The sequence below is a fragment of the Puntigrus tetrazona genome, chromosome 25, assembly GCF_018831695.1.
Source record: "Puntigrus tetrazona isolate hp1 chromosome 25, ASM1883169v1, whole genome shotgun sequence".
Classification (NCBI taxonomy): Eukaryota; Metazoa; Chordata; class Actinopteri; order Cypriniformes; family Cyprinidae; genus Puntigrus; species Puntigrus tetrazona.
In genome coordinates this window covers 3,140,085-3,150,084 of record NC_056723.1, presented here as the reverse complement: position 1 = coordinate 3,150,084, position 10,000 = coordinate 3,140,085, and the positions used below count along the sequence as shown (strand labels likewise).

The following is a 10,000-nucleotide window of genomic DNA, read 5'->3' as shown; positions in this document are numbered from 1 at the left end:
TGTCGGCTGGGTTTTGATAAGACTCAGGTGGAGGAAGCTTTGGAGATGTTCCAGAACTGTGAGACCAAGGTAAGACCCATCCAATCGGCTTTAAGCACGCCAAACGCTCCACCGGTCCGAATCCAACACCCCTCAAATCAGCAACCAATCAGCATCCGTTACGCAAAATATTTCTCAATTTAGCAACCAATTGATTTTCAGTGGACGAAACATCCATCAAATCAGCATTTAACCGTATGTGTTTTTGTTTTTCCTCAGGCTTCAGAGTTCCTGTTTCTGCTGGCTCAGTTTTGTGAGATGGGTTTCCAGCAGAGCACCATTAAAGAAGTTCTGCTGGTGCATGAGAACCATAAAGAGAGAGCCCTGGAGGAGCTTATGACCCGCAGTGGCTGAGAACACACGAGAACCCACTGCTATGTGAACAAATGAGTTGAAAAAACCCTCAACTCAATGCATAAATGTATGAATGAATATGAATTACTCTTCATCCCTATTAATGCATTAATGAACCTCTATCTCCAGCTCCATAAATGTATAAATACTTCAGAATGAATGTATCCTTTAATACTCCAGACATGTCTCTGAGTCCTGCTTCTTGATTTAAATGTAATTATGTTTGTATTGATGCCACGTGATTAGCCGTAGATCTGACTTTTTCATGAACATGATTTATGACCCATTAATGATGACAGAACTGTAGATCAGTTTATCGTGACGAAGATAAATCATCTAGTTGACAAAACAAATGTTTAGCATATTTCGAAAAGAGCTGGGGACTATTTGAACGACTTCAATTAAACACTGTTGTGATATTAATTATGCATCAGTTATAGAGTTTCAAGACTGTTTTCATAATGTGTGGAATGTAATAAGAGGTGCAGATTTGCATAACTATTGTCAGACAGTATTACTTTATTTAAACTGGTGATACTTAGATTCAGTATTCAACAACAGAACCACAAAATAATAAACCTCTGATCTCCGGTTGCCTTTTTTTCTTGTTTCTGTCAGATACTGCTTGCTTGCTTATGTATGTACCTATCTACTTGCAAACAACAATTTTTTTTATTATGTATGAAAATAATTTTCTTAAATCAAAATGAAACGCATCGCATAGGTCTAACGGTACTGGTCAAAAGTGACAAACTTAAAAAGAATACTATAGATTAAAAGAGACTTGACACATTTACAGAAAAACAAATGAATTCATCAAAATTCGATTACTGGTGTTCTGCTGATTATTGGTTTCGAGCTCATTCCATTCATTCATCAACAGCCAGTTAACTGGTCAGCCTCCTTGAATCGGCAGCCAATCAGTGAACTTGAATAGGTTCCTGATATCCGTCAGCCTATCAGCGAGCAGGATGTAGCCGCGTCTCGGCCAATCAGAGACCAGGGGCGTTTGGTGCGGCTTTTGAATTTTTAGCCAGACGGTTTAAGCCAGTCGTTCTCGGATAGATCGTGAAATAAAGTGTACGATAAAGTACAGAAGTGTTAAAAAAGCATTTAAATCTCGTTGGAGATCTGCGGCTGAAGGACAGGATGAGGAAGAGGTAAGTTAAGAGAGAGAGAGAGAGATTTTGAAATGTAGTTTAGCATGTATTTCGTTAGCTTCGTGGTTTGTTCAGTGAAAACAGTGTCGAGGGTAAAAATAATCAGTGTTTTCGCGATTTCTTTTCAATTTTTTCTAGTTGTAATTTAGTATTAGTACTTTAGTTACGTAAATACTGATGTTTATAAACAGACGTTTATAACAAACTTCAATTGTAATAAATGGTTCTGCTGTTAATAGAAAGTGATTTTATTCCAGACACTTCAATAATGCTGTTCATTTATTAGTAAAAAATACTGTTTTGCTGATTTATTTGTAGTGGATGCAATAGTAGTTGTACTTTTACTTGCCAATGATGTTGATTTGATTATTAATTCATAAGGAGTCGGAAAAACTGTTCATTTTACTGTAATGTTTGATTTGCTACTAAGTTATGATCATGAGCATATATTAAGCGTGAACGTGTGTCATTTCAGTGAAATCCACGCTGCAGAGTCTGTGGCATGTCTAAACAAGGCTCTCTGTGAGCTGAAGGACATCTGGGAGGAGATTGGGATCCCAGAGGACCAGAGGCTGCAGAGAACGGATGCGGTTCACATGCACATCAAAGTCAGTTCGGGTGGTTCGTGTTTCTCATTGACTGGAGAACGGACACTCGGATTGACCGTAAAATCTTTGCGATTGCAGAATCTGCTGGATATGATGATCGCAGAGGAGGAAGGTTTGAAGAAGCGCTTACTCGGCAGTATCGAAGTGTGCAGAAAAGAGGTGTCCAGTCTGTGCAGTGAGCTACAGATGCAGGAGTATCAGGTGAGTCACTCTGATACAAGATCTTTGGAGAACGGCAGGTTATTAGTCCGTGCCCTCTTGCTTCTGGATGTTTTGTCGAGCCGGTCAATCGGACGTTTCGTGTTTGGCAGGGGGAGGATGGCATTACGATGCTGCAGCTTGAGAAGGATCTGCGAACGCAGGTCAAAATGATGCTGAAAGAGAAAAGTGCTCGTCAGAGCGAGCTGAAGGGTCTGATTCAGCAGGATCAAGATCTGTGTGACGTCCTGTGTGATGAGCTCTTCCCCATCCACCCCGAACTCGTGCCGTCACAACAGCAGCTGCAGAACTACAGACAGCACATCAACGACCGAAACCAGGAGAAGGTAAAACATCAGTATTTACGCAGTCAGAGCTTTCTGTTTTTAGTTTGTTTTTACGATTAGTATTGCAGTTAAAAAAAAAAAATGTGGTGTTTTTGTTAATCATAAATCTAAGTACGTAAGCACTTAATCAAAATAAACCCTAATATTGTTTAATACTATTAAAAATTTTAAAATAGCTATTTTCTTTTGTAATTTATGTCTTTACTCCAGTCTTCAGCGTCACAATCCTTCAGAAGGCATTCTAATATGCTGAGTTGCTGCTTGAGAATGCTTTTCAACACTGTATATGAATAATATGCTGCCTAATATTTTTCTGTAAACCATGGCATGCTACAATTCAAATGTGTGGGTAAATTTTAAGATTTAAAAGAAAAAAAGAACGAAACGTTAATTTAGCAAGGATGCATTACATTGATCAAAAGTGACAGGCAAAATATTTCAAATAAATGCTGTTTGAGCTTTATTCATCATAATTCGGGAAGAAAAACTCTTTATTGTGGAAAGACTTGATTAGTTTAATTATCATTGTGTGGCAAATCAGCATATTAGAATGATTTCTGAAGGATCATGTGACACTAAAGATTAGAGCAACGATGCTGAAAAGAATTTACATGAATTATTTTTAAATATTTCAATAGAAAACGGTTATTGTAGTAAAATTTCACTTGCCATATTTACTATAGTAAATAAATGAAGCCTTTTCCCAATTATTCCAGAACTTTGAGGGCTGGTTACCTCATTAAGTGCATTGTAAGGTAATTTGCTTCTTTGAATATGAAGCTATATCCAGTTTGGTTACAGCATGTGTGTTTTATAGGAGCGCCGCCATGCCGAGTTTGTGGAAATGAAGCACCGGATCACCATGTTGATGGAGGATTTGGAGCGGCATCCTGACACCACCTTTGAGAAAGACGCTGTGTGTGAAGATGAAGACGCTTTCTGCCTTTCAGTGGAAAATCTCAACTCACTCAAAGTGTTACTGCACCAGGTACCCTAAACACTTCCCACAGTTCATTTAAGCTGTCCCTTTTTATTTTTGAGTGTAACCCAAACACTGTCAGCTAAAGTGAGGAACATTGAGGATCCTTAGCTGCCTTAATCCATCAAATCTAAAGGATGAACACTTTCAAGTCTGATTTATTTACATAAGCAAGGTTGCATTAAATTAACTAAAAGAGAGAGCCATTTATAATGTTACAAAAACCCTAATTGAAGTGCTTTTATTTTTTTTTCTCCAAACTTTGTTCATGACTAAAATGAGTGTATTAGAACGACTGAAGAGTCGTGGGACACTGAAGACTGGAGTAATGTTAAAATCAGCTTTGACGTGATTGTTGGTGTTTGGTTTTTCAGTAGGTGAAATGTCACTGGTTAACTGTGTGTTGTATTTCAGCTTGAGGGTGGCAAAGCTGAAAGTGAAGCGCGGTGCGCGTCCATCCGTGATCGAATTGAGGAGCTGTGGGAGATGTTGCAGGTTCCTGAGGATGATAGGGAAAGCCTCATGCAAAACACCCACACTAGCACAAACAGCAGACTGAACGCAGTAAGTACACTCACCTGTCACTAAACTAGGTCATGTTTCATCTCGAACTTCTGCTGGAATTATAAGCATCCCTCACCGGTCTTTCTCGCTGTTACAGCTGCAGGCAGAGCTTCAGCGATTGGAGGAACTGAAAAAGAAAAACATAGAGTGCGTTATTCAGAGAATCCGATCAGAGGTTGTCAAGTTTTGGGAGAAATGCTACTACAGCCCGGAGCAGAGACGGGCCTTCACTCCCTTCCACAGTGGTATGCCAACAGCTAGCATCTTGGCAAAATCCCAATTTGCACACTTCAGCGTACAAGATGACTTGCTGTGCTGGTTGTGGGAACTTTAGTAGTTTTGAGAGTATTATTAAAAAAAACGCTCACCCAAAAATGAACGTTCACTTGCTTTCAGGCCCGCAATGAGATACAGATGAGTTTTTCTTGATCAAAACAGATTTAGAAATGTGGCGTTATTATTACTTATTCATCGGTGGATGAAGCGAATGGGTGCCCTCAGAATAAGTCTGATTTAAAAACATGACGGTCCCCAAAAAATCCATTGGTGGGCAAGTGATGTAATGTTGACCTAATCCTAATCTGGCATATTAAAATGTTTTTGTTAATTGTGATTGAGCAAACGTGTTTAAAAATGCACACTGGACTTTAAATGCTGTTTTGTGCCGTTAGATGATCTGGATGAGGAGGTGTTGCGTGAGCATGAGCTGGAGTTGGAGCGATTGAAGCAGGATTATGCGGAGCACAGCGAGCTGTATGACGCCGTTTCAACCTGGAGCAGCAACTGGGTTCTCTATCAGGAAATGGAGGTGATGAATCGCAGGAAATCGGCTGCAGCGTTTTGAGAAACTTTGTGAAACTGAGTCTGATTACGGTTGGTTATGTTTCTCCAGAAAAAGGCTACAGACCCGTCTCGCTTTAACAACAGAGGAGGAAACCTGCTGAAGGAGGAGAAACAGAGAGTCGACCTGCAGAAGAGTTTGCCGAAGGTTTGAGCTGGTCTTTAGGCAAACTCTTGGTATTCGATGGCCTGTATGCTAATTTGTTTTGTCTGATTGGGCAGTTGGAGAAAAGTCTGAAGGCTCAGATTGACCAATGGGAAGCGGCACACTGTAAAGAGTTTCGTGTGAACGGGCAGCCGTTCCTGCAATATGTGGAAGACCAGTGGAATCAACACCACATAGAGAAAGAGAGAGAGAAACAGGAACGAGTATGGGCACGATCTTCAAATTACTGCTACTGACATTCATTTTATTTTGAATATTAGTTTCTGATGTAAGATTTTTACTGTGCAGCAAATGAAAAAAATGAAACAGACTGAGGAAGATCTGCTATACGGCACCATCATCAGAACCCCAACCAAGAGGAGACTCGCCGGAACACCGACGCCTGGGAAAACACGCAAGGTACTGACTGCATGTGTACTAATAATCAGCTAATATATTTATCCATGCCCTGATTACTATATTTATTTATTTAATAATAATATAATTTATTTATTATTAATTAATTATTATTATTTATTTATTTACTTAATTATTAATTATTATTATTTATTTTTAGTTTATTATTATTGTTTATTTATTATTATTTATTCATTATTTAATTAATTATTTTTGTTTATTATTATTTAATTATTAATTTTTATTTATTATTTAATTAATTATTATTTATTATTATTAATTATTTATTTTATTTATTATTATTATTATTATTATTTTTATTTATTTATTTTTTTTACAAATGATAATACACATTTTGTTATAGATACACATCTCTGTGTATATGCACATTTTGTCAACAAAAATGTGACTTTGGACTATAACCTTTTTATTTTTTTATATGCAATATTTTAAAGCTGCATTTATAAGTTAATATTGTATTGTAGCATCTTTTGTTGTTAAAACCATATTTTTAAATATTAACTTAATAAAAGTGAAAATAGAGTATTGCCAGTAGATTTAAAAATATTATTCAAACTCCTAATCAGATGTACTGATATTTATTATTTAAACTTTGTATTCTTTTTAAGCTGATCTCCACCTCTAGCATGTGTAGCTCCACCCCCAACACGACACTCCGTTCTATATGCTCCTCCCCTTCTATGAGACCGCCCCTTTCCTCCAGCAAGGTGAGCTATGCTTTAAGCACTATATATTTTACACTGATTTGTAGTATCATCATTAAAACTGTTTCTGTGCTAGTTGGGTGCGAGGACACCTGCCCGTGGCCGAACCCCTCGTGGACTGGAGAGGAATAAGGAGAACATCTCCCATCTGAGCGGAGCGTTGCGCTCAATGGCTGCCAGCCCTCAAAGAAACTACTCCATCACATCCATGGCCTCCTCCTACTCGGAATTTGCGGTAAGTTCATTACCCCGCAGTTAGACGTCTAGAGACACAGGCAGCAGATGAAATCAAGTGACCTCCGTGTGCTTTATTCTGCCTTCTGTTATAGAAGGACTCCTGAGTCCACTGCAGCGTCCAGGTCTGTATCTAAAAACAGTCACTGTCCATCACACTAACACACACTCTTCTGGTCTAACCCGACTAACGGAGGAGGGTCTGTGTGTGTGTGTGTGTGTGTGTGTGCTTTCAGATTCTAACAGTGAAATTAGAACAAAGGAACACCACAACTAAAATGCAATCTGCTGTTTTTAAAGACATTATGAAATCAAAGTGGTGAACACACAACTTTGACAACTATTAATTGGGTTGGTTTTTGTTGTTGTTGTTGTTTTCCTCCCTCCTCAGTATTTGTTTCCTGGATCCACAGATTTGTTGGGAAGAATTGAATTATTGATCTGCTTTAAACATACTTTCACCGATGCTCCTTCAACTAATAAAAACAAAAGCTTTCAAGAATTCAAATTGTCAAGTTTTTCCAAAACCCTTTCTGTACTATGGAAGTCAATGGGCCCCTAGCACTTGTTTACCGTAAATTCTGGACTATAAGCCGCTACTTTTTTCATAGGTTTTGAACCATGCGGCTCATACAAAGGTGCAGCTATTCTGCAGATTTTTTTCCACCGCTAGGGGCGCTCTAACCGGAATTAGAATCCAAACTAAGACAAAATAAATGCAAAGAAGAATACGCTAGTTCAAGAAGAATACGCTAGTTCCTCTTTAGCAGATATAAGTCGGTAGAAGCGGATAGAAGGACGATAAATGACCAATCCTGTCAAACTCTATCTTTTCAAATCCTCACCCCTTCATCATGGAACCCACACGAAGAAGTTTGTATGATGCAAGTTTTAAGTTGAAGGCCATCGATCTCGCTATACAAGAAGGAAACCGCGCTGCTGCTCGGACTTTTTAAAAACTTTTTTAAATGGAGCGGATGCGGCTTGTATGCAGGTGCGCTTTATAGTCCAGAATTTACGGTAGTTATCAGCATTCTTCCAAATATCTTGTTTTCAACAGAAGAAAGAAACTTATTGTTGAGTAAATATTGCTTGGTGAACTATCCCTTTCAGACAGCTACAAGATGCATAAACAGGACTTCATCTTCATATGTTTGTGTTTCTGTCTACAGCGGGAGCTCTCGAATGCTTCTAAATCCAACGTCAAGGCTGGCGCTCTGAACTCTACCATCACCCACTGAACTCCGAACATCAAAGATGAACCTCGATGAAGACGAAACAGGCTTTTATTGAGATACTGAATGTAAATAATTGATTTTGTTGAACGATTGTAAATAGTTTGTCTCTGCTTTTGACCTTCTCGTGACCTTTTTTTTTCCCCCTTTTTATTTAATCGTCCTTTTTGTATGAGTTTTAAAACAAATGATTGTCTTTTGAACTTGGCTTCACCTGCCGTTTTTATACATATTTTAGTAACCCTGACCTTGGGATATATTTGAACTTTTTTTTAAATATTTTAACATCACAATGGCATTTAATAGGCTTTGAGACTTTATTTTCTGTAATGGCACAGCACACTAAGTTTACCTAGCATCACTCCTCTTGAAAAATCAGTGCTACTGTGGTGGTTTGCAACCTAAAAATGTTTCTTTTCTTGGGGACATTTATTTCGGAAGTGATTTTTATTGGGATGGTTTAAAAAAAAAATACTGCATGAATAGTGCGTTTATTTATACTGATTAGCGGTGAGTAGTAGCAAATTTGCGAGTGGTTGAATAAAGTCATTAATTTATAAACCTATTTGGTTGTTGTGGGTTTATTTGGAGCACGTGCTTGAGAATCGTTATTTTTATTTCACCATACCCACACTAGAAAACAAAAAGCAGCATGGGATACTATAGATATGTTTAAACAATATATACAGTTGTATAATTTCATTAGTCGTTTAATTTATTAATCAGGCACTGAGAGTGTAAACTTTACATAAAGCATACATGTTTCATATAAATACCGGAATAGCCTCAGAAGCGCCTTCGCGCGCTCACGCCCACTTCACGATGATGTCATATTTACCGCGCGCACCTTTAGCTTCACGGCGCAGGCGCGTGCGTCTTTGCGTAGGTTCGAGCAGAGGCATAAAGTGGGCTTAAGTTGGTTTTGCTATTTAAATATTATAAACCGTTTAATTTTAGCTTGCGTTGTGTTAACTTTAGTGACACTACTGGGGCGTGTTGTCACAAAAGCACAAAGCTTTATTCAACGGTCAATACAGGGTATTTTTCAACTGGCTATTAACGGTGAAAATGTTCAATAGCATGCTGCAACCAAGCCTCCAGTGTCTCTTAATCAACCCTGAGAAATATTCAGTGTGACAACTAGCCTCTTCTCTCTATTCGTGTGTGTGTGTGTGTGTGTGCGCGCCGTGTGTGTGTTGGTGCTGAAGTTGCATTGCAGGGGTGGGACTCCTGCATTCAGATCTTCATCATGCGCAGAGGAAAACCCAGACTCACTTCAGATCGGATCTAAACGCGCGTCAGAAGCGATCGGGACCCGCTCGTGCACCTGACGCGTTACTGCGCGTTAATTGATGGACGAGAGTGCGCGCGAGCAGGAGCGGGAGAAACAGACACTGCTGAAGGTAGGAGCACGCATAAGCGCTCGTAATCGGCTCTTTATGAGCGCTCGTATTTCACGCGCGTATGCTGCAAACGTCGCGAGCTCGTCCCGCGTCGCGAAAACGACGCGCGTGTGATCACCTACAATGGTTTGCTAGTGTGCAGCGTGTATTTCAGACGCGCGTGACAATCGTTCTCGTGCGTTTTCTGCCCGTTGGCTTTGGTTTTGGTGTGCAACTGGAAGTTCAGGCCCGTTCACGTGCTGATGCAGTGCGCGTGCCCGCGGTTCGGGTGGTTGCCATGGTGATCGTGATTGGACCCTCCTCTGTTGGGGAGAATTAATTTAATACCCAAGGGTCAAATAAAACACACCGTGGCCCGCGTACAGCAGCTGGGAAATGAAAACAGTGTGTGTGCGCGTGCGTGTTGTTGGGTTAGTTTTGCGTGTAGACTATTTTGAGAGTTTTTGTGCACTTGTTTGTCTCTGTTGTGCTTTCTCTCTCCTTGTTTACGTGTATCCCCAGTCTCCTCCGGTTGGTTTTCCTCCCGCAGGCAGCATCTCGTCGCTCGTGTTTCAGTGAAAGTGTTATTATGAGTCATTCCGGAGATTAAAAGCACGCTTGATTTATTAGCGCTCGCTTCCTCAGAAGAGTAGCTGACAGTGCAGACTCGAGCCCCTCCAGCCGCTCCCGATCCCGGCCCTTATTTCATCCTCTCTGAATGCGGCGCTGTCCGCTGGAAAACAATCATATCTGAATGATTAGCGCCACAGGGC

General features: G+C 39.8%; 3 protein-coding genes across 7 annotated transcripts in view; all 3 read left to right on the top strand.

Annotated features, from left to right (window-relative positions):
• The window catches only part of ubap1la (ubiquitin associated protein 1-like a), a 3,042-nt gene extending 2,065 nt beyond the window's left edge, over positions 1-977 (top strand). Inside the window, exons 4-5 of the mRNA XM_043227894.1 lie at positions 1-69; positions 259-977. The exon at positions 1-69 is cut by the window's left edge and continues 33 nt beyond it. Of these exons, the coding sequence (XP_043083829.1) occupies positions 1-69; positions 259-393 (204 nt within the window). The 3' untranslated portion in view covers positions 394-977. The remainder of the gene's footprint in view (positions 70-258) is intronic.
• A 420-nt stretch (positions 978-1,397) lies between these two features.
• prc1a (protein regulator of cytokinesis 1a) lies at positions 1,398-8,410 on the top strand. 4 transcript variants are annotated; one of them, XM_043227852.1, is made up of 15 exons: positions 1,398-1,553; positions 2,029-2,161; positions 2,240-2,362; positions 2,473-2,706; positions 3,524-3,694; positions 4,100-4,249; positions 4,347-4,494; positions 4,921-5,057; positions 5,142-5,237; positions 5,312-5,458; positions 5,544-5,654; positions 6,281-6,379; positions 6,453-6,611; positions 6,709-6,735; positions 7,783-8,410. In XM_043227852.1, exons 1-14 carry the CDS (start codon positions 1,543-1,545, stop codon positions 6,715-6,717), a joined length of 1,728 nt encoding a protein of 575 aa, XP_043083787.1. In that variant the 5' UTR covers positions 1,398-1,542; the 3' UTR covers positions 6,718-6,735; positions 7,783-8,410. The 4 variants fall into 4 exon arrangements, with proteins under 4 accessions (XP_043083787.1, XP_043083786.1, XP_043083785.1 ...); XM_043227851.1 differs by having other exon boundaries at positions 6,706-6,735; XM_043227850.1 differs by lacking the exon at positions 6,709-6,735.
• A 345-nt stretch (positions 8,411-8,755) lies between these two features.
• syt12 (synaptotagmin XII) overlaps positions 8,756-10,000 on the top strand; it is a 9,350-nt gene continuing 8,105 nt past the window's right edge. Inside the window, exons 1-2 of one of the 2 annotated variants that reach the window (XM_043227891.1) lie at positions 8,866-8,883; positions 9,054-9,248. The gene's annotated coding sequence lies outside the window, so the exon portion shown is untranslated. Of the gene's footprint in view, positions 9,249-10,000 lie in introns of both variants that reach the window. The other variant, XM_043227890.1, reaches the window with a different exon arrangement.

What these genes read in the sequence shown, in the direction of transcription:
- prc1a (XM_043227853.1), top strand. An exon ending in TACAGATGCAGGAGTATCAG is followed by an intron (nt 2,363 to 2,472) that starts GTGAGTCACTCT and finishes CGTGTTTGGCAG; the next exon opens with GGGGAGGATGGCATTACGAT. An exon ending in CGCCCCTTTCCTCCAGCAAG is followed by an intron (nt 6,380 to 6,452) that starts GTGAGCTATGCT and finishes TTTCTGTGCTAG; the next exon opens with TTGGGTGCGAGGACACCTGC.